This window comes from Megalopta genalis, chromosome 8 (genome assembly GCF_051020955.1).
Source record: "Megalopta genalis isolate 19385.01 chromosome 8, iyMegGena1_principal, whole genome shotgun sequence".
NCBI classification, from domain to species: domain Eukaryota; kingdom Metazoa; phylum Arthropoda; class Insecta; order Hymenoptera; family Halictidae; genus Megalopta; species Megalopta genalis.
In genome coordinates, this window is record NC_135020.1 from 13474963 (window position 1) to 13498056 (window position 23094).

Consider the following 23094-nt stretch of genomic DNA (forward strand, 5'->3'; position numbering starts at 1 on the left):
GGCATCAAAAGTGATCTCTTTTTCCCTTGATCTCGTTTGAGGAGAATCGAGGAAATAGCGTGTTACAATAACAGGGAACGGAAAGAGTGCTCGATTCAACGGTGGATCAGATTGTACCGTGAACGTCGGCGAAGTTCAAAAAGTTGGCCCGGAATTTATTCGGAGCCGGCCAGAAGCGGCGGCTTGATCCTATTTCGTTCGAGCACTCTCGAAGCACAACAGACGTCATCGTGATTAATTGAATCGCGATCGGTGAATACACAGTCTCTTCCACGGTTCTCGGTGTCCTCTCCTTCGAACGGCCAATTATCTGCGAAATCACGGTGTGCCTGGCAACAAACTCCTGGGATACTTTCGGCAGCTTCTCGCCTTTTCGCGTGATTTTCGCCCGCGCAAGTCGCAACGCCAGACGAATGGAAAGTCTTGGGAACGATAGTGAAGTATACAAATGTCTTCTTCGTCCCTTTTTAATCGAGGTCAAATTTAATTTGTCTGTTATTAACGCTTGGATTTAGGTAATAAATCAATAATATTTATATCTTTTTATATTATTATTATTATTATATTTTTTTATATTATCAATAATACAAATTTCATAATTATTATTAACCCTTTGCGCTCGACTCCGATTCATCACTTAAAATTGTTACATAACGTTTCAAAATAATTGTAACGTTAAGAAACTTGGTCGTATTTTAGAAACTGTTAAAAATGCAATTGCCGCACGAGTCGTAAAAGTGAATTCCATATATATGAAATGCACTGAAGTCGTACAAAGAGTGAAGGTACTGTGAGTCAGAAAAATTATGTTGAATTTCGAGTTAAAATGGCTTCGAGTGCAAAGGATTAACAAAGATCATTCTATTTATATTGTTAATAGAGAATATTATAATTGCACTATTAAAAAAGTATATCATAATCACGCTATTAACAAATCGATTGCCGCGTCACCCATATGCGGGTGACAGAATTAACTAAAATTTAATTTTTGAAACTTAATTTTTGCGCTAATCCATTATAATTTCTTAATTGTGTTGAGATTCGCAATAGGTCAGAATGTCGAAAAAGTAATCGATTGTCGTACAGATTTGCTTTGTAATTTTCATATAATTTAATAGAATATACTCGTCGTGACACAGAATGCAGTAATTTCTCCCTAATTCGCGCTCAGATTTCGCAAGAAAATGGACAATTTGGGAAGAGAAGATACGATTATTCGAGCCTTGCGTCTCGTTTTCATAGTTGTTGTCAACTATAATACTAATCATAACTATACAATAACTAGACTACTATATATAACTATAACATAACTATAAAAACGAGTCGCAAGGCTCGATCAATCGTATCTCTTCTCCCAAAATTCTCCATTTTTGTGCGCAATCTGAACGCGAATCAGGAAGAAATCACTATACTGCCGCTTCTCCGTGACGAGTATACTCGTCATGACACAAAATACAGTAATTTCTCCCTAATTCGCGCTCAGATTTCGCAAGAAAATTGACAATTTTGGAAGAGGAGATACGATTATACGAGCCTTGCGTCTCGTTTTCATAGTTGTCAACTATAAAACTAATCATAACTATACAATAACTAGACTACTATACATAACTATAACACAACTATAAAAACGAAACGCAAGGCTCGATCAATCGTATCTCTTCTCCCAAAATTCTCCATTTTTGTGCGCAATCTGAGCGCGAATTAGGGAGAAATTTCTTTATTGCCGCTTCTCCGTGACGAGTATACTCGTCATGACACAAAATACAGTAATTTCTCCCTAATTCGCGCTCAGATTTCGCAAGAAAATTGACAATTTTGGAAGAGGAGATACGATTATACGAGCCTTGCGTCTCGTTTTCATAGTTGTCAACTATAATACTAATCATAACTATACAACAACTAGACTACTATACATAACTATAACACAACTATAAAAACGAACCGCAAGGCTCGATCAATCGTATCTCTTCTCCCAAAATTCTCCATTTTTGTGCGCAATCTGAACGCGAATCAGGAAGAAATCACTATACTGCCGCTTCTCCGTGACGAGTATACTCGTCAAACACATCCAACAGGTTAAAAGCACCGTAACTAAGTAACTCTTTTACTGTCCAAACACTCGCGTGCCAGTTCAAATAGCCGCGATCATTTCCTTCTGGCGTTGCAATGCTGTATCACAATACAAATCGAGAACAACCACGGCGAACAAGAAACGAGTTGATCAAATCGAGCTGTTGACAGCGACGGCCCTCGGTACGGGTTACCAAGAAGCCGAACGCATTGTTCCGGGAGAACGATCGGAAAGAATGGAGCAGCAGCAGATGTAGGTGGAGACGACCACCTCCGAGTTGATTCGTGGCCGGTGTCGTTTCGAAAGTTCGCTGTTTATCTTCGGAGGCACCCCGGGAACTTTTTCCACGGCTCTCTCGGTGGCGATGTTTCCCGTCGTGCCTCTGTCCGCGTTCTCGCGCAGCCGCCTCTAGAAGGCGAGAAGCGGCCGATCGTTCGTAAAAAGAAAGGAACACGGCCGAGTGTCGCGTGAATTTCGTCGCCGGGAAGAAATCCCGGTCGTTGGCGACACACGCGGAACGACGGGTTCGATGTCGGAAATTCGAAAAAAGTTCGATTTGAAAAACCGAATCGAAAAAGAGGGAGATAGCACGCGGACGTCTCGCGGCAGTCGCGAGCCGGGAGCCAGGTAACCCGGATTTCGCGGTTAATTCTTCGCGAAGAAGAGGACTCCGTGGAGATTTACTTTTGCTAGAAAGAAAAAGAGAAAGAAAGAAAGAGCGTGAGCTCTGTAGCACGTAATCGCAGCTTCGGCGAGGACCTGAGTAACTGTTGGAGTCTTTCTGATTCTAGGGTGCTTACCATCAGCTCGGATCTGACCACCGTTCTTCAGGTGTTGAACGAGGTCGTACCTAATCTCGAGGAGGTGAGTGTTTCTACCAGAAGAGGATCGTACGGGAAAAGAAATGACTCAATCGTGAGACTTTTCACATGGCCCCTTGCTTCGCTAGGCTCTTTTAAAAAGTTCATTCTTCGCGTTGTCGCTTCGACACGACTGCTCTTGCTGTTACGTTTCCTCGGCTGTGAGATTGTCGAGAACAGTAATGTCTTTCTTATTGCCGCTTAGATTGCGCACAAAAATGGACAATTTGGGAAGAGGGGACACGATTAATTTGAGTCTTGCGCCTCGTTTTATGGTTTCGAATTATCAACAACTATATAAAAACGAGCTGCAAGGTTCGAATAATCGTATCTGCTGTTCTTAAATTGTCCAATTTCTTGCGTCAATTAGAGAGACATTATTGTACCGCTAGAAGCGCGGCGATTATGTTTCAGAGTCTGTTCTTTTCCGAACTAGAAAAGTGAAAGGTCCATGATTTGTGTACTTCCCTCGTTGTCTTCGGGTTGAAAAAGTGCCTAAATAATAAGTTAAAACCTTGGCGAAACGGAAGGATACCTTTCCGCCTCCAGTGAAAAGTATGAGACCAGGTCTTCCTTTTAGCGTCGCTTAAAAGTTCGATTAAAGTAATTTACCGAACCGAGATGATAAGGATTTGTATAATGACTTGCGCTACGATTTTTATAAAATTCTCTCGAAATTATGTAATCTATTGTCGTCGATCGTTGGTCTCATACTTTGGATCTTCGTAAGTGGGGTGCTTTATTTGTCTGACCACGATTTGAACGAAATTTTGTGAGATTAATTAACGCGGGTGTAGATATTTAAGACTAAAATTGTACATTTAATGATTTTTGCCGTATTCGTTTTTGTTGTTGTACTTTGTTAAGTCTCTTTTGTTATGTTTGTCCGGTCCTGTGGAGTTAATTTTCAAAAATTCTGTAAAAATTTTCAATTTTGCCTGAAAAAGAGATTTTCATAAAAACAGCTTTATATTTGCAATGGTTTTACGGTGCAACAACAGTTCAATCTGCGCGCGGAACGCTCGTTCAGCACGTCGTGTTATGAAATTACCTCTGAGAAGTATTCAAGTAGCGTTTCCACACAAATTGAAAGGTACATCGTGCTTGTACATTATGAAACTGTAGAATTGTTAAACAAAAGCAAATAGACTCGGTGATTGGAAAACGTCATCTCGCTTAACCAATGCAGCTTCGATATTGCTGCACCAGCGTTCCACTAGCATTTGCAACGAATCTTTCGAACTGACAAGTTCGGTAAGTTCTCCTTAATATTCCTTCACTTTGTAAACAAAAATGGACAATAGGGGAGAGCCGCGCGGCTCATTTTTATAGTTGTCGAGTGTCAACAAGTATAAAAACGAGGCGCTAGGCTCGAATAATCGTAATCTTTTCTTCCCAAATTGCCAATTTTTGTGCGCAATCTGAGCACGAATTAAGGAGAAATTACTGTAATAGATGATTTTTAATTGCAAATAGAAGCTGTTTATATTATGTATAGTAAATTCTCCCTAATTGATGCGCAGCTTGCACACAAAAATGGACAATTTTGAAAGGGGAAATATGATTATTCGAGCATTGCGACTTTTTTTATGAATTCACTTTCATAGTTGCTGTTAATAATAATAATAATAATAATAATAATAATAATACAATAATATTAATATTCTGATAATAACAATAGCATAAATAATAATAATAATATAAAGCCGTTGTTATAGTTGTCGACAATCGGTAACCATAAAAACGAGCCGCGAGGCAAATCGCATCTCCTCCCCCCAAATCGTCCATTGTCGATTCCAAGCTGTAGAAAAATTCGGGAGAATTTACCGTGCCCCCGCCTAATTGCACATTTGGCATCGGAAGAACCCTCGGCCTCGCAAAAAGTCGGTAACAATCGAAGACAAACGAGTCCCTTATCGGTTGCGCACGATTGACAATGCAATTTGCGAAGCGACCGCCGAGTATCTCGGCAGTGGACTTACCGATCAAGGAGACTCATTAGCCCCCCCCCCCCCCCGAAAGCACCGAGTGTTTCATAAAGCGTGGTCGTCGGTATCGTTCCCATTAATCACGGCGGCAAGAGAGCAGCTCTTGTTCCCGATGGCGGCTTCGTCTTTGCGAAGCACTCGGATGTTCGAATTTCCTGAGACACGAGTGGAACGCTGCAACCCAGAATAGCGGCGACGGAGACGGGGAACGTCGGATGGTTCGCTAACGGTTCGAAAATAATTTTCAGAACGGATCTCGCCATGGCAGCGATGAGATCGACGTGCGTATGCTGGTGCATCAGAGCCAGGCTGGATGCATCATCGGCAAAGGCGGGCTAAAGATCAAGGAGCTGCGCGAGGTGAGTCATGCTCGCATAATTCTCGCGGCCGTGTCACGTTCGACGCCGCGCGCCAAGGCCTCGGATAGTCGCGGGGATATTCATTCGTTCGCGCGAGCCGATTCGCCGTTCTTTTTCATTTCGGGGACGGTGTCACGTAAAACGGTGATCAAGAATATAAAAAAAAAAGGTAGTCGAGCCGTAGCCCAACTTACTACTTGCTTTTATTTCAAATAATTACACACAGATTATAATGGCACTTGGTAAGGTATCCGACGGGTTCGGTAGTTAAAATCAAGACTGTTCTTTGGGCGAAGTACAGCGGCTTATATACACGTATTTGTCTTATCATAGCGGATGTTATGGTTTATAAATGAAATGAGAACTACTGGATCGTGTTATGGGAATTGGGCCCGTTACAACGGCGTCGCATGCGCCGCGCGCGCCTGCAGCCTCGTCGCCGATTCCCCGGCGTCGTTGCAGCAGGCTCGCGGAACTGGGTTAAACTCGGAATCGTCCGATATTTAAATCGTCGCCCGCGGTGATCTCGCCGGCGGCGGCTGATGCATCTGGAATTCAGCGGCCGCGAGGGCAACGAGGAAATTATGCCGACGCATCGCGATCTCGCGTCGCGCAAGGACATCGCGATTCTTCGGACAACGTGGCACGATCGTGATTCAGCCGGGGCCCGGAATCGGATTAACCGATGCCAATTAAGAAATTAATTAGATGGCCGCGGATGGGCGGCGGAAAAACCGCGCGACAGCCTGTTACGGACCGATCGCTCCTCCGTCGGGCGGGATAATCGTTGTCCGTTTTAGGGAATCGCGAATTTCGGCCGACTTCTTCTCTCTCGCCCGAATGGTATTGTTTTCGGAACGATTCTGAGAAAACGTTTTATCGTCCGACGCAGACGGTGCTTAAACATTGACTTTTCTCTGTGCGGACGTGCTAATCGACGGAAGTTTTTGACTCGCAGCTGTTGAACAAAGTCGGGCATTATTCGATAAAATTTTATCAGGACAACGTCGCAAATAAATTTTTGGAATGAGATTTTATTCGGATAATAGTTTTACGAATATATTTTATAATATAATATATAATATAATTTATTATATTACATATTGTATTATATTATAAAATATATTTGGATTATTTGATATATATTATTATTATTGATATATATATACGTTAATAATATATAATATATAGAGTGGGCCACGCAACTTGTACACCTCTTATTTTTTCTAAAAATTTTCTTTACGTAATATCAAGTTGGAGACAATTTTCAAGAAATAAAGTGAAATTACTCGTTAACTATTAGATTTAGGGCTAATAAAGGTCAATACTTTTTTACGGAGAATTTGATATTCTTCCATATTTTCATGCAAAAAATACAGTAATCTATTTTAAAAAACAAAGTTGACCTTCAAATCTCCGAAACGCCTCCACCTATAAAAAAGATAAATACACTATACAATACGCCCCTTGAAACCATGCATCTTTTATATAAAGAATTTTTTCGTGCGACGCATATTTTGGGACTTATATACCATAAGAGGTGCAAAAGTCGCGTGGTCCTCCCTGTACAATATAATTCATAATATGAGCCGTTTATTTTGAAAGTGGCATAAGTCACTTTGTTCTTAAGTCGATGTATTTAAGGGTTTGCGTTTTAACACGTTTCAAAATATGGATGCTAACTTTCGAGAAGATCTACTTGTATTTGTTATCTCAGGATACTGATATTTTTCTCAGTATAAATAGTTTTGTATAAACATGAGAAAATCACCGCTTTTCATCGCGGTAAAGTGACTTATGCCACTTTCAAAATAAACGGCTCATATAATGCAATATATATTCTTTACGAATTTTTTAATTCGTTATTCTGATAAAATACATGCTCGACTCTGCTCGCCGATCGTCATTGTAGGAAACAACAATCTAATAATCAGAGGATCTAATTGAAATCCAAGGTGTAGTGGAAAGAAGCCGACAAATCGCTGGATTTATATAGCGGCTGGATTTCCGATGTTGTACCGATTCGCTGGAATTAAGAAATGGGGTTAAACTATGAACTGCCGACGCGTTCGATGAGCGACCGACATGCAAAGCAGCCGAAAATGACAATTAAGTCGCTTTTAATTAGCGATCTCTCTCTCTCTCTCTCTCTCTCTCTCTCTCGTCGGGTTGGGGTTGGATGGAGATTTTTTTACGTAACAACAGGGGCCCGCCGCCGGGTCACGGCGGAATATGCAACGTGGCCAAGTGGCTCGTTACGTTTTCGCGTTCAGAAGAGGCGAAACCGAACGATGCAGACCTTTTGTCCCGGACCGAGTCGCAGCGAGCCTCTTGAGTCTCGGTGACTTTCCAAGCTTTGTCGGCTACCTCGCCCACTCTCTCTCTCTCTCTCTCTCTCTCTCTCTCTCTCTCTCTCTCTCTCCCTCTCTCTCTCTCTCTCTCTCTCTCTCTCTCCCTCTCTCCCTCTCTCGTCGCTTCATCCCTCGATCTTGACACACTCGCGGGTCCCCAGGTTCGCGGCGCACCTTCACCGACGCCGGAAACGAACGGTCGCATTGAAATCAACGGAACGGATCTCGACGACGCGACGTTGTTTTCATCGGGAATAAGACAACGAAGATCGTCGGGATCGACGTTCGACGATACTGATTGCGAAGAGGCCTGTTGTTAGACCATTGTTGTTAGATCTCCGGATCATTAACCCTTTGTCGTACTTCGACGAGACCGACTCGTGAGGAAAATTTTCGTTATTCAGAAGTTCTAAAATTGAAGTGCATGCACTTTTTGATTTGTTCATATTTGGACTGATTTAATTATAATTTTCTTTCGTTATTAAATAATACATTGTTTTAAGACGTCGTTCGAATAAAAGCTTAAAAATTATTGCGATACGAATATATGCATAGAAGTTACATTTTCTAATTGCTAGTTTATTTTCCGCTTGAAATCTAATGATATTCTCGTTCTCACATTTTTATCAAATTAATAATTGGAGAATCATGACAATTTCTGGTATTAACTTATTAAGTATGGATGTTATTCTGTCGTTTAAAATTTGAATGGAATTCTAGTATTAATATTTAAGCGTTCGAGTACATTTAGGCACGCGATAAACATCGATTTTATTTATCTTCGAGGAAATTATTGCAGTCGAAAAATTTCTGATAGCAGTAACTGCGAAGAAAATGGTACGCCATGGGGTTAATGCGGAATGGAAATTTTTTGTACGAGTTGCAACGAACAAGAATCAGATGGAGAGATCGTTAAAGAGTTGTTAAAAGTATATAATCTTCAATTTTTCTAATCTCGTCGCTGTTTCAAATTTCGCTGACCTAGCTTTGCCGCAAACGCGTAAAATGCGCAGTCTAGTTATTATACTTATCGTTCATCTGGTAGCTGAACATGCACTTTTTGTTCATAATTTTAGCTGCTTGCGTTTTTTATAATGCCTTGGGTAAGGTAAGAAGTGGTTACGCTGATTAGAAAATATATAATATATAATAATATAATATATATAATAATAATATAATATATATAATAATATAATATATATAATAATAATATAATATATATAATAATATAATATATATAATAATAATATAATATATATAATAATATATAATATATTAAAATTCCATCGAATATATTCGTATCGAAAATATAAAATATAAAATGAAAATGTCAAGTGACATATAGGTCAACAAAATTTATACCATTAAAATGAAATTTTGCAGAATTCAAATGCATAAGTAGTACACTTACATTCGCATCGGCAATTAGCTAAATTAAACAAATTACCGCTGCATAAATAACAATTTTACATTTCCGTTGATTTTGAGGAGGGTAGCTGAGTTAAATAGTTAACGAAAATGAAACAAAAATATACCGCATTGTGAACCAGTTCGATTAACTCTATCTCCGAATTGCCTTCGAATCGTGGCAAAGAATTAGAAATAAAAAAGCTAAGTAATCGTTTTTATTCTAGCATCACTTATGTATTCGTACACTTCTACTATGGCCTACACTACTATGGCCACTCACTCACATGTATGTGATGCTTTAATAATAGGTGATTGCTTTAAACACAAAGGAAAAATATTAGATTTGTTGTATTAAATGCGTTATTATTGTTGGCGTTGTCTTTTTTTTCGTTTTATGCGTACGTTCGCACACGTTGAATTATTTCATGAATTTACGTAAAGTTTTTTTAAAATTAATTCTTCAAAAATATTGCCGGCCCCTGACGTCATTTGACTGCGTAGACGTGCGTCCATTAAAGTGTTAACCCTTCTCACTCGAGCGGCGACTCCGAGGCGCCATTAAAAATTCTTGCGTCGCGTCTAAAAATAATTTTATTAATTAAATTTGTTTATGTTTAAAAAGCTGTCGAAAGCGTAACTGTTGCACAGCTCACAATATTCAATATTATTTTGTATGCATGAGATGGACTAGATCATATAAAATGGAAAAACCGTGGGTCGGAAAAACTATTTTAAATTTTGCGTTAATTCACATTTCGAGTGCAAAGAGTTAACATACACCGGCACGCTGGCCGTTGCCTTTTCCTGCCGACTGCGCCGAGTTTCCATAAAAACGAGCCGCGAAGTCTCGACGAATCGCGACTTAGTATTCTCAGATCAGCCGGTTTCAATTCCGACCTCCGAACATTTCCGGGAGAAATTACTGTATACCGATATCGAACCCGCCGCGACCACGGCCTTACGCTGTTGCGGAAGGAGTGGGGGGAGAGGTAACGCCACGCGTCGAGAGGGTCCGCCGCATTCTGTATCGGGGCGAAAAGCCGGAGAAAACGGTGCGCCGGCGATAATGAAAGCGGCCGCTGCAAACGATGCCGGCGCGCCGGCGACCCCTCCCCTCCTCGCCCCTCCCCTCTCCGCACCCCCGCGGCCGGAGGAACGAAGACATGGCACCGCCACTCGGCGACGTCGCCGCTCGTTTTATTTCGACTCGCGGCCGGGAGGGGGGCGACTTTATTGATTCCTTTTTTCCCGTGTAACACGAAGATTTCATCCCTCTGCCTTCGCCTTGCTCTCGGAACCATTTTAAAGGGGGGGGGGGGCGGTTATCGTCTTCAACCCTTCCGATACGTTTCTCGATACGATATTCGCGGCCCGGGGCTACGTATGTATTTGTCCCGCGCCTTTTGTCTCGCGGTGTACAAACCGCGACGCAACAATTTAACCTGTCCCTTGGGGCGCGTCCTCGGAGTCGGGTAAATTTTATTCGAATTGCAAATCACCGATACGATTTCTTCAGATTTATTCGAAAACGACGAATCTCGTTCGACGATCTCGTTCGAATTTAAAATTATTCGTTGATTTTGAATGACTTCGTGTATTCGCGGCTTTCGCTCAAAGAATTATTCGATTAAAATATTCGAAATAATTATTCGAAACGTTGTTCGAATAATATCCGATAATTATCCAAACGTTCGAAATAACTGTTCGATACGTTCGAATAATATATCTAATAATTATCCAAACATTCAAAATTACTATTCAAAATATGTTGCTCGAATAATATATCCAATAATTATCCAAACATTCGAAATAACTATTCGAAACCTTGTTCGAATAATATCCGATAATTATCTAAACATTCGAAACAATTCTTCGAAACGTTGTTCGAATAATATGTCCAATAATTATCCAAACATTCCAAACAATTATTCGAAACGTTGTTCGAATAATATATCCAATAATTATCCTAACATTCGAAATAACTATTCGAAACGTTGTTTGAATAATATATCCAATAATTATCCAAACATTCTAAATAACTATTCGAAACGTTGTTCGCATAATATATTCAATAATTATCAAAACATTCGAAATAAATATTCGAAAAGTTGTTCGAATAATATATTCAATAATTATCCAAACATTCCAAACAATTCTTCGAAACGTTGTTCGAATAATATATCCAGTAATTATCCAAACATTCTAAATAACTATTCGAAACGTTGTTCGCATAATATATCCAATAATTATCAAAACATTCGAAATAAATATTCGAAATGTTGTTCGAATAATGTATCCAATAATTATCCAAACATTCCAAACAATTCTTCGAAACGTTGTTCGAATAATATATCCAGTAATTATCCAAACATTCGAAACAATTATTCGAAACGTTGCTCGAATAATATATCCAATAATTATCCAAACATTCGAAATAATTATTTAAAATGTTATTCGAATAATACCCAATAGTTATTAGATAATAATTAGATATTATTCAAGCCACGTTTCGTCTAATTATTTCGCGTGTTTCAGTCGAATAATCTTTGAACGAATACACGAAGTTGTTAAAAAATAACGAACACACCGTCCCCTCGTCTCTTCGGCGCTATTGATAGAACGCCAGCGAAATCTTTCGCCGCGGTTTCGCGATGCAGCCGGTCTTCCCTTTTCCTCGATTAAGGTCTCGGTTTCGGCAAATTCGCGGAATTTCCCGTGGAACAAAGGAAAGTCGAAGAGCATTTTCCCGGTTCGTGTGCGGGGGTGGCGCGCGGTAAGGCGAGCGACGTGTCAGCTCGGCTGTGAACTTAATCCCAACTTTAATGGTCTCGCGGTTCCCCGATCCGTTTTCCTCGTTTTCTGGCATGTCTCCGCGCACACCCTCTCTCGTGCTCGACACCGTCGCCGATCAGTCTCTCTCTCTCTCTCTCTCTCTCTCTCTCTCTCTCTCTTTCTCTCTCTCTTTCTCTCTCTCTTTCTCTGTCTCTCTCACTGTCTCTCTCACTCTCTTTTTCTCAGACCCGTCTTCTCTCTCTCTCTTTCTCTCTCTCTCTCTTTCTCTCTCTCTCTCTTTCTCTCTCTCTCTCACTCTCTTTTTCTCAGACTCGTCTTCTCTCTCTCTCTCTCTCTCTCTCTCTCTTTCTCTGTCTCTCTCACTCTCTTTTTCTCAGACCCGTCTTCTCTCTCTCTCTCTCTTTCTCTGTCTCTCTCACACTCTTTTTCTCAGACCCGTCTTCTCTCTCTCTCTCTCTCTCTCTCACTCTGTCTCTCTCACTCTCTTTTTCTCAGACCCGTCTTCTCTCTCTCTCTCTCTCTCTCTCTCTCTCTCCCACTCTCGCCTACTCTTTTGCCCCTGTCCCCGCCGTTCTGTCAACAATAACCGACGCTATTTCGGCGTTCTCTCGAGCGCCCTTAACGTGTGCAATATTTCGAGTATTTCGGCTCAAGAGACGCTACGTCTCGTTTATTGTGATACCTTCCGGAATCCCCGTTGCGGGATATACACCTCCGGCCTCCACTCGAAGCAATAAACCTGGTTGTTTGCGACGCCGCCGCGTCGCCTCTTTCCAAACTGATTCCTTGATACGCGGAACACGATGGGAATTGGTTGTTTCTCGGCGCGACGACCACGGATTAGACGGCGAGATGTGTTCTTCGATCATAACTCTTGTGTTCCGCGAGCCGTGTCGTCATGTTCGCGTTAAAATGACTTAATCGACGCGGATGTAGAAACCGCGAAAGTTTAGAATATCTTTTCGTAGGTTTTTTTCATGTAATCGAGGGTATAAGCTTGGTATTCGATTTTGTTCCTTGTTCGTCTGGAAGCGATGCGATGTTAAAATTTACTTCGATTTTGGTTCCGTTAATTTAGTCGATGGGAAGCGGGAATCTTGGAGATTTTGTATGGAATTTTTTGAATCGATATTAATTTAATTGTTTTTATTAATGTTAAATTGGGATGGTGCTGGAACGTTCGGTTTGAAAGAAAATGTTTGCGAGTCTATGATTGGCAGAAATCAAACGCTATATCGACATATTGTATTATTATATTATATATACAATATTCTATTGTACAATATTTTATTATACTATATTTTGTTATACAATATTGAATTGTACAATATTTTGTTATACAATATTCTATTGTACCATATTTTATTATACAATATTCTATTGTACAATATATTATTATACAATATTCTATTGTACAATATATTATTATACAATATTCTATTGTACAATACTTTATTATACAATATTGTATTGTACAATATTTTATTATGCAATATTCTATTGTACAATATTTTATTATGCAATATTCTATTGTATAATATTTTATTGTACAATATTTTATTATGCAATATTCTATTGTATAATATTTTATTATACAATATTCTATTATACAATACTTTATTATACAATATTCTATTGTACAATGTTTTATTATACAATATTATATTATACAATATTTTATTGTACAATACTTTATTATATAATATTCTGTTGTACAATATTTTATACAATATTCTATTGTTCAATATTTTATTATACAATATTGAATTGTACAATATTTGATTATACAATACTCAGCAATATTCTACAATATTCTCTTGTCAAGTTCACAGCGTAACAATCACTACCAAATTTTTGTGTTCAACATACACACATATACATACAACAAACAATCGTGCAGCCTCGCAAAGATGAGACGATCGAATTAATTCAAATTCCGCATGATTTTCGTATCAACGTGCACCGAGACCTTTATAATTTCAATAATAGAATAATAAAAAAATACATTCAGCCGCAGCCGGCTCGGTACTAATATTTATTTATGAATGATGAACGAAGTTCAATGAAAACGATTGTGCAAGAATTTGCGCGACAAGATAGCAACCGCTATGTCGAGGTTAAAGAGTGCAAAAAAGCAGCTTATCGATACCAGTCCAAAGAGCCTGAGAACCGGTCCGTTTTATTGCGTTTAACCCTTTGCGCTCGAATGGCGGCTCTGAGGCGCCACTAAATATTGGTATACTATTTTTCAAAATCATTATATTTAAAAAAAAACTATTAAAATTGCATTGTACTTGCCAATAGACTCAATTTCGTATGCATAAATTGCAATAAATTATATAAAATAGAAATACTGTAGATCAGAGATCATGTTTTAGATTTCGAATTCAAATAGCTTCGACTGCAAAGGGTTAAGTTTCCGTTGAAGTTGAAGTTTTACTAATCGGGCCTCCTCGGACCCGTGGAAATAATAGAGTGTCGGTCGATTCGGCGGGTACGCAGCCGATGATTAAGCGTGCACGCACCGAGAAACCGGATGGCCGCGTGTTCTATCGGGAAAGTGTGTTTTCACACGCACAGCAACCCCGCACACACGCGATCGTCCCCTCGGGGGCAGCGCGATCGCGGTCGCGATGAAAATTCGTTTTTTTTTTTTCGATCGACCATTCCATACGATTTCATGCGGCGAACAAGCCAACAATTCATTTCAACATGCAATTGACTGCAAAATATAGATCCTCGTGGATCGATCCATAGAATCTGGAACCGAGCGGAAGCTTCTTTGTTCCGTTCGGACTTTTATCACGGGAGCGAATGAAATAATGATGTTTTTATATTTTATTAAATTTCGTTAATGTTAGTCGCGTTTAATAAAATACGGTAAATTGCATTCGCGATAACGTGCACTCTTAACTGGTTAAATGTGGCGCCTTCTTTTCAGACGGTTTTATTTGATAAAATTAACAATTTTATTTCTAATATTTACTTATTCGCTTGACATTAACGTATACTGCATACGTGATAAACGAAAAACTTGGGAAAAATCAAATACTTGTAAAAGTTAAAAATTTGCACGTCGTACATCGATATCGTGATTCTTTTCTAATCCTATTTTTATAACAATGTGAACACTTTCGTGTAGGGTTGGCCTCAGAATATCCTAAATATCTTGAAATTTCAGATTTTGTTTTCTTAACCAATTAGCTGTGACGCCTTCCTTTCAGACGTTTTTATTTGATAAAATTAACAATTTCGTTTCTAATATTTACTTATTCGCTTGACATTAACATACATTGCATACGTGATAAACGAAAAACTTGGGAAAAATCAAATACTTATAAAAGTTAAAAATTTGCACGTCGGACATCGATATCGTGATTCTTTTCTAATCCTATTTTTATAACAATGTGAACACTTTCGTGTAGAATCGGCCTCAAAATATTCTAAATATCTTGAAATTTCGGATTTTGTTTTCTTAACCAGTTAGCTGTGGCGCCTTCCTTTCAGACGTTTTTATTTGATAAAAATAACAATTTTATTTCTAATATTTACTTATTCGCTTGACATTAACATACACTGCATACGTGATAAACGAAAAACGCGGGAAAAATCAAACGTTTATAAAAGTTAAAAATTTGCACGTCGGACATCGATATCGTGATTCTTTTCTAATTTTATTTTTATAACAATGTGAACACTTTCGTGTAGGGTTGGCCTCAAAATATCCTAAATATCTTGAAATTTCAGAATATGTTCTTGTTTTCGCTAAAATTACAATTTAAATAGCCAATGGTCACCGCTTTTTACTCGCGTCGAGTATATACTCGTCGTGACACAAAATATGTCTCCCTAACTGACGCTCAGATTGCGCGCAAAAGTGGACAATTTGAGAAGAGGAGATACGATTGTTCGTGCCTCGCAGCTCGCTTTAAAGTTATTGACAATCGGTAATTATAAAAAACGAGCCGCAAGACTCGAATAATCGCGTCTCCTCTTCCCAAATCGTCTATTACAGTGCACAATTTGAGCGACAATTAGGGAGACATTACTCTACTTCTTTACTCTTAAACTCTATTTGTTCGTCACGAAAAAAAATAAGACTCGCCATAAAAGGAAGCTAGTAGAGCAGCCTGTATCTCGTCCGCCGGAAAAGGACACCTGGAACACGTTTACAGCGATAATAACTTCCCATTCCTACGTTGTGGGGTGCACAGCTATTATGATTACAAGCACGATTGAGGTATCTGTTTTCAAAAAGCAGACTATGGAGTGTTTGCGAAGGTCAATATTTTCGTATATTGTACAAACTTACTAAATCTAGAGCTTACTATTCGAACGTTCCTCCTCGAGGCGCACACGTTTGCTCTCTCGTAATTATGCGAACACAAAATATTATTAAAATACTAAAAATTATACTATATATATTATACTAAAAATTGGTCTTACGGAGCACCTAAAAAATCGATCGATTAGCACGTTAGCTTATCACAAAAATGGAATTCGTTGAAATCACAAATGATCAGATGACTTCTCATGCGATATTCTTTAATCGGTGTGACAGATTTTGTGCCAATGCAACGTTGCATTGCAAAACAAGAAGACCTTAGAAAAAGCTCATAAAAATTTCTGAAACATCAATCTACATAAAGACCGAAAAGAATTTCAATTTTGCCAGTTTCCACTTGTTTTGCCAATTAATTCGCCAGATGCTAAATTAACCAAAATGCCGAGAGTTTCGTAATTAAAGCACTTCTTCGTCCTAGGTATTCGAATTTTCCGCACGAAAATTCCTCCGCGACGCGAACATCGTTTCAGCAAAAAAAAAAGAAAAAAAATAGAAAACGCGAAATTCCTCGTCGTTAAATTCGTTCAATTCGTTAGGACAAATATTTCGTGCGTCCAAACTAATTTGGCGTCGCATACGCGGCGGCGGGGGTGGCGTCGCGTCGCGAGCTGCGCGCACGAGAAATGAAAAGCCCGTTCTTCCAGGGAAGTTCGAAATTAATTCTAAGAAAGTGCACCGTACGATTATGCACACGCGATGCCTTTATTATCTGGCGCCGGTGTTTTGTCTGCGCTCGATAGCGGACGCGGCGACGACTGCGGCCGCGGAAAAAAGAAGGAAAATAAACTGCTAGGGACACGAAACGACGCGCGGTGTCTCGCGATTCTATCTGCGGTTGTTCGCGTTTTCGCCCCTCGAAGTTAGCGCGTGTCGCTTCTGAGCCATCGAGTAGAGAAAATGTGCACGAAATGATCGTACGTAACGTACGTGGAAGTCGACGGTAATAATTATAATTTTTTAACTAGAATTCGTGCAAGTGTTTACGCGCTCGAAGGATTTTCATTGTGAAATCGCAATGCAGTTGTAAAAGTGTGTACTTTTACAGTGCATGTAATCAGTATTATGCGAATCTGCGATATTTGAATTCTTTGTTAACACTCGAACGGCGCACTTTTTTAAATAAAAATATAACTCGGTATGCTTAGGATTATTTATAACTTTGTTGATTATTTTTTGTTTTTGTTTTTTTTTTAATATATTGTTCAAGCACTTCTTCTGAACACGTTAGTTTTTCTATAGGCGTCAGTGAAACATATGAGAATCTAGACGAATTGTCAGAAATTAAACAACGAGATAACAATATTTATATTCTGTGTTAAACAGTTCAATATTAAATAATCGACACACAACACTGGGCTATAATTGAACAAGCATATTCCTGTAGCACAGAGATGTGACATCTTTCAAAATCGGATTTTATGAAAAGTGTATTATTTATTTTATGAAAGTATTTTTTATTATATTTGTTTTATGAAAATTTTATTACGTGTAACATTCGGTGAGGGAAACAAATAACCCCTTTTTAAACTGTTACGTGAATTTAATCTTCCTAGCACGAAAGAAGAAAGACTAGCAACGAATCTTGGACGATTATTTTAATTAAATATTATATATTATATTATTTTAATTAAATATTAGCGACGAATTCAGGGTATTTCCAATTTTAATTGTTACACGGAGTTAAATTATTAGAATATTGACAAGAGATTTTTATACGATATAACAATTTCCTGCAAAAATGGTAAAAAACAGACTTAGAAAACCGTTCTTATTCGTCAAACTTATAACAAATCGAGAATAACGTGTCGCTTTTCCCTAATTCTTTCTAACGTTTCTGCTGTTTTAACCCATTATCCGCCAAAGTCCTATTTTTGGAACACTTTCCCAAACATTTTTCTTTCAAAAACTGCAACATCTAAATAAAATACAGGCATTAAAATAGCGAGAACATATCACGTGCTCCATGAAAGTATCAAGAATTCCCGCTACTCTGTTTTAGATCATAGTAAACTTCAATTTGAAACTAACAACCTCAATTTAATTTTTTCTCGTATCTTCGAACTGCGCCGGCTAAAGAGTTAATATGCAGCCATCCATTTTTCTAAAAAAAAGAAAGGCATTGAAATAGCAAGAACATATCACGTGTTCCATGAAAGTATCAAGAATTCCGAGCTACTCTGTTTTAAATCATAGTAAACTTCAATTTGAAACTAACAACCTCAATTTAATTTTTTCTCTTATCTTCGAACTGCGCCGGCTAAAGAGTTAATATGCAGCCACCCATTTTTCTAAAAAGAAGAAAGGCATTGAAATAGCAAGAACATATCACGTGTTCCATGAAAGTATCAAGAATTCCCGCTACTCTGTTTTAAATCATAGTAAACATCAAGTTAGGACTAATATCCTCAATTTAATTTTTTCTCGTATTTTTGAACTGCGCCGGCTAAAGGATTAATTTACAGCCACGCATTTTTCTCAAAAAAAAAAAGAAAAGTAAAGCACCAAAATCGCGGTCTACCAATGGAAAGTTCGAGAACCCGACGCATAAATTACAAAATATCGAACATCCGTGAGAACGGTTTCCGCTGGGCGATGGTCGCATAGTCGAAAAAAGGGCCGCAACCGACCCAGCCGATGATTTCCATCTATTCTCTCCGTGTACCTTCGGCTAGAAAAATAGTTCGCCGTGCAAGTTGCTTCTAACGTATGCGCCGATCTAGTAAAACTCGCTGCGCGAGCCGAACAACAGCAGGCGGCAGAAATTTCGAATAAACCGGCCCCGCCGACCATTCTTCGTGGCTGCGCAACGCGTATATATCGTGCGAAGGCCCTCGGCTCGTCCCTTCGTCCTCCGCCTGGCGAAGGCAAAACAGACGCGCTTCCATCGGCCTCTTTAATGCCGGGGCCCCGGGTTTTCTTGCGCTCTCCGGCAACATGTGTTGCTATGGGGCAGTTCTCGAGGGTCCACGCGGCACGCAATCCGAACAGGTGCTGGGGAGCCAGGTAACGGACGGTTTCTAGCAGCTGCCACATACACGCCAGGTGCAGCTGCCTCCTCTCCGGACGTCGTGGACACGCGGCAACAGGAGCTTTTCACGTGCCCGCACCTTCTCTCCTTCCGATTTCCCCTTTGCCGGGGCCCTAGGAAACGCGCACTCTCGTCACCCCCCCCCTTATCTACGAGTCGCTCGACAATTTTCCGTCCCCCCTTACTTGTTTCCCCTTCGTTCAGGATACACCGTGTTCCTGGAAGGTTCCGTCTCCCGGGCTCTTTGTCAGCGGAACGGCCAGGTGACTCTTCGTCCGGCACACGGGCGGATAGAACAGCGGCGCCGGTTACTGTGGGTCCGACCAATCTGCGCTCTGCTTTCGATCCGTTTTCGGGATCAAATTTATATTCAGCGAATTTGACGGGTTAATTGTGTTCGACGAGTATACTCGTCGCGGTTAAATTGGCGGTATTAATCGTGTTAGGCGAGTATACTCGTCGCGGTTAAATTGGCGGTATTAAGCGTGTTCGGCGAGTATACTCGTCGCGGTTAAATTGGCGGTATTAATCGTGTTAGGCGAGTATACTCGTCGCGGTTAAATTGATGGTATTAATCGTGTTCGGCGAGTATACTCGTCGCGGTTAAATTGGCGGTATTAATCGTGTTCGGCGAGTATACTCGTCGCGGTTAAATTGGCGGTATTAATCGTGTTCGGCGAGTATGCTCGTCGCGGTTAAATTGGCGGTATCTTTTTGCCGCGACGAGTATACTCGTCGTGCGTGAAAATATAGCGATCATTGGCTGTTTAAATTGTAATTGCAGTGAAAATAGAAACGTGTTCTCGAGTTTCAAGATGTTTAGAATATTTCGGGGTCAGGTTGGGGAATAGAACAAACGAATCAAAAATATGAATAACTGGTTAACATTGACCTGAACATAACCTTGCTTTGCCGGATACCATTTTGCAGCAGCAATTCGAATTTTTAGCTTTTATGAGTGTTTGATTTTTTCTTTGCGTTTCTCGTCTATTATGTATGTTAATGTTGAGCGAATAAGTAAATATTAGTATAGTAAAATTGTCGATTTTATCGAATAAAACCGTCTTTTTAATGCAATATTTTAACAGAAAAAAGAAAGAAAAAATTCTTTTATTTTGCTCACTTCTGAATAGAGAAAAATTTAGTACGTCTCATTAGATAAATTTAATAAATATAATATTCAATAAATATAAAGTTAACTATACTAGACTAAAGTTAACTATTATTATAAATAATATAATAAATATAATATTCGATAAATATAAAGTTAACTATACTCTACTAAAGTTAACTATTATTATAAATAATATAATAAATATAATATTCGATAAATATAGAGTTAACTATACTCGAAAACAAAACAAAGACACGACAATTGGCCGCCCCACAGTAACCGGCTCCCGGTATCCTGGTCCCCAAATCAGAAAAGATTTAATCAAAAAGATCATTTTGTTAATTTCTGAATAGAGAAAAATTTAATACGTCTCATTCGATAAATATGATAAATATAATATTCGATAAATATAAAGTTAACTATACTATACTAAAGTCAACTATTATTATAAATAATATAATAAATATAATATTCGATAAATATACAGTTAACTATACTCGAAAACAAAACAACGACACGACAATCGATTACCCCACAGTAACCGGCTCCCGGTATGCTAGTCCCCAAATCAAAAAGGGTTAATCCATAAACGAAACATTCGTAATTCACAATATCATACATATATCCCGTTTCGTTCAAACTCTCGTAAAACATTGCAAGGGTTGTTCATTACTTCATCGATCCAGCGATATTTTATCGATCACTATTAGATCGCTTCTATCAATCTAACCATCAATTCCACCGCGTCCCCCCGTGTCACGCTACGAAAACGATCAAAATTTCGTCGGACTCGGGCTGCGAACGAATCAGCATTTGCGGCAGGGTAGAAGGGGTCGCGGTCGGCTTAATTCCGAAAATTTCGGAAATTACAAGCCGAGGAGAGGTTCTCGGTAACTCGGAGCCCGCCGGAAACGCGTGTCCACCCCTCCGGCCTCCTCCGGCCACCCCTCCAGCTTCTCGCCGCAGGCCACGCAACTTTCCCTTTTCCCGGGGCGGCGGGGCGGGAGGGAGGGACGAGGCAGGCCCGAGCCACGATGCAAAGCTGCACACGTTTAAGACCCGAATAATGAAAAGCAGCCGCGGGTAATTCTCTTCGTGGATGAATGAAAGTGGGTGGAGTCTGAATCGCGGCCGAAACGGAATCAGGGGCGCATGACAGTCCTCGAACCCTCTGCCTTTTCAGTTCTCGGCCGGTCGTCCGCGCGAGAGGGTCTCTTCCGACTTGTCCTCCGTACTGTCGCGGCGGTGGCTCCCTTCCTCGCTCCGAGATCCTCCTTTTCCGCTGGGTTAGATCGTCGTCTCATCATCCCTCGTGTGTCTCCTTCTTAGTTCGTTTCGGCGTCGTCGTTGCCCCGTGCACGATGACCACGCGCACGTTATCCGGATTTCGGTGTTTCCCTGGATTTCTCGCCGCCATCGGTACGTAAACCTTTCTCTCCCTATCTTTTTTTTTTTTTTTTTTTTTTTCTTTAGCCGGTTATAAGGGCTCTACGTGACTACGCGAGTCGTTTAACTCGTTAATTGCGCAACGTTTCTCGCACTGCTCTCGCGTGAGCATAATTCAAGGTGAATAGAAACGGTCCGATCGCGTCCGCCGATAAGGCACGCCAGTCACGCGTTATTTATAGTGATAAAAGCGTCGTTGCTGAACTCGAAACAGGGAGGAATATTCGCGGATTAAAGCCGCGTCGTTAATTCACTTTGTATATATTTGTGAGTATATATAGTATATATTTAGTATATATATTTAGTATATATATTTAGTATATATTTAGTATATATTTAGTATATATATTTAGTATATTATAGTGGTAAAAGCATTGTTGCTGAATTCGAACTGGGAGGAATATACGCGGATTAAAGCCGCGTTGATAATTCACTTTGTCTATATTTGTGAGTATATATAGTATATATTTAGTATATATTTAGTATATATATTTAGTATATTATAGTGGTAAAAGCATTGTTGCTGAACTCGAACTGGGAAGAATATTCGCGGATTAAAGTCGCGTTGCTAATTCACTTTGTATATATTTGTGAGTATATACATATGGTATATATTTAGTATATTATAGTGGTAAAAGCATTGTTGCCGAACTCGAACTGGGAAGAATATTCGCGGATTAAAGTCGCGTTGCTAATTCACTTTGTCTATATTTGTGAATATATATATAGTATATATTTAGTATATATACTTAGTATATATATTTAGTATATATATTTAGTATATTATAGTGGTAAAAGCATTGTTGCTGAACTTGAACCGGAAGGAATATTCGCGGATTAAAGTCGCGTCGTTAATTCACTTTGTCTATATTTGTGAGTATATATAGTATATATTTAGTATATTATAGTGGTAAAAGCATTGTTGCTGAACTCGAACCGGAAGGAACATTCGCGGATTAAAGTCGCGTCGTTAATTCACTTTGTCTATATTTGTGAGTATATATAGTATATATTTCGTGTATATCTAATATATATATATTTAGTATAAATTTAGTATACATTTTCGTCGTCGCGAATTGAATTTTCACGAGGGAGATTCGCGGCGCCGTGGAGAAGCACGTGCGCCCCGTGTAATCCTCCGTGGGTTCGAATACTCCCCCCCCCCACCCCCGTTGGTCCCGTTGCTTTTATTCTCAGTTGGTTTTCGAGTTACGTAGCTGGAAGTAGTTCGCTCCGGCCGAAAGGGAGGAGAGCAGTTCTTAAGTGATTTCTTTCGGCCGTCCTTTTGTTTCCGTTGATATCGTCGGCCACGGCTCCTCGGGGCCGGGC

The 23094-nt window shown here is 39.6% G+C and overlaps 1 protein-coding gene across 4 annotated transcripts in view; it reads left to right on the top strand.

Annotated features, from left to right (window-relative positions):
• Window positions 1–23094, top strand: part of HnRNP-K (Heterogeneous nuclear ribonucleoprotein K) — a 301352-nt gene that overhangs the window by 211782 nt on the left and 66476 nt on the right. For all 4 annotated transcript variants that reach the window (XM_033465311.2, XM_076524287.1, XM_033465312.2 and 1 more), the window contains 2 exons: window positions 2863–2935; window positions 5168–5278. In XM_033465311.2, the coding sequence (XP_033321202.1) occupies window positions 2863–2935; window positions 5168–5278 (184 nt within the window). The remainder of the gene's footprint in view (window positions 1–2862; window positions 2936–5167; window positions 5279–23094) is intronic.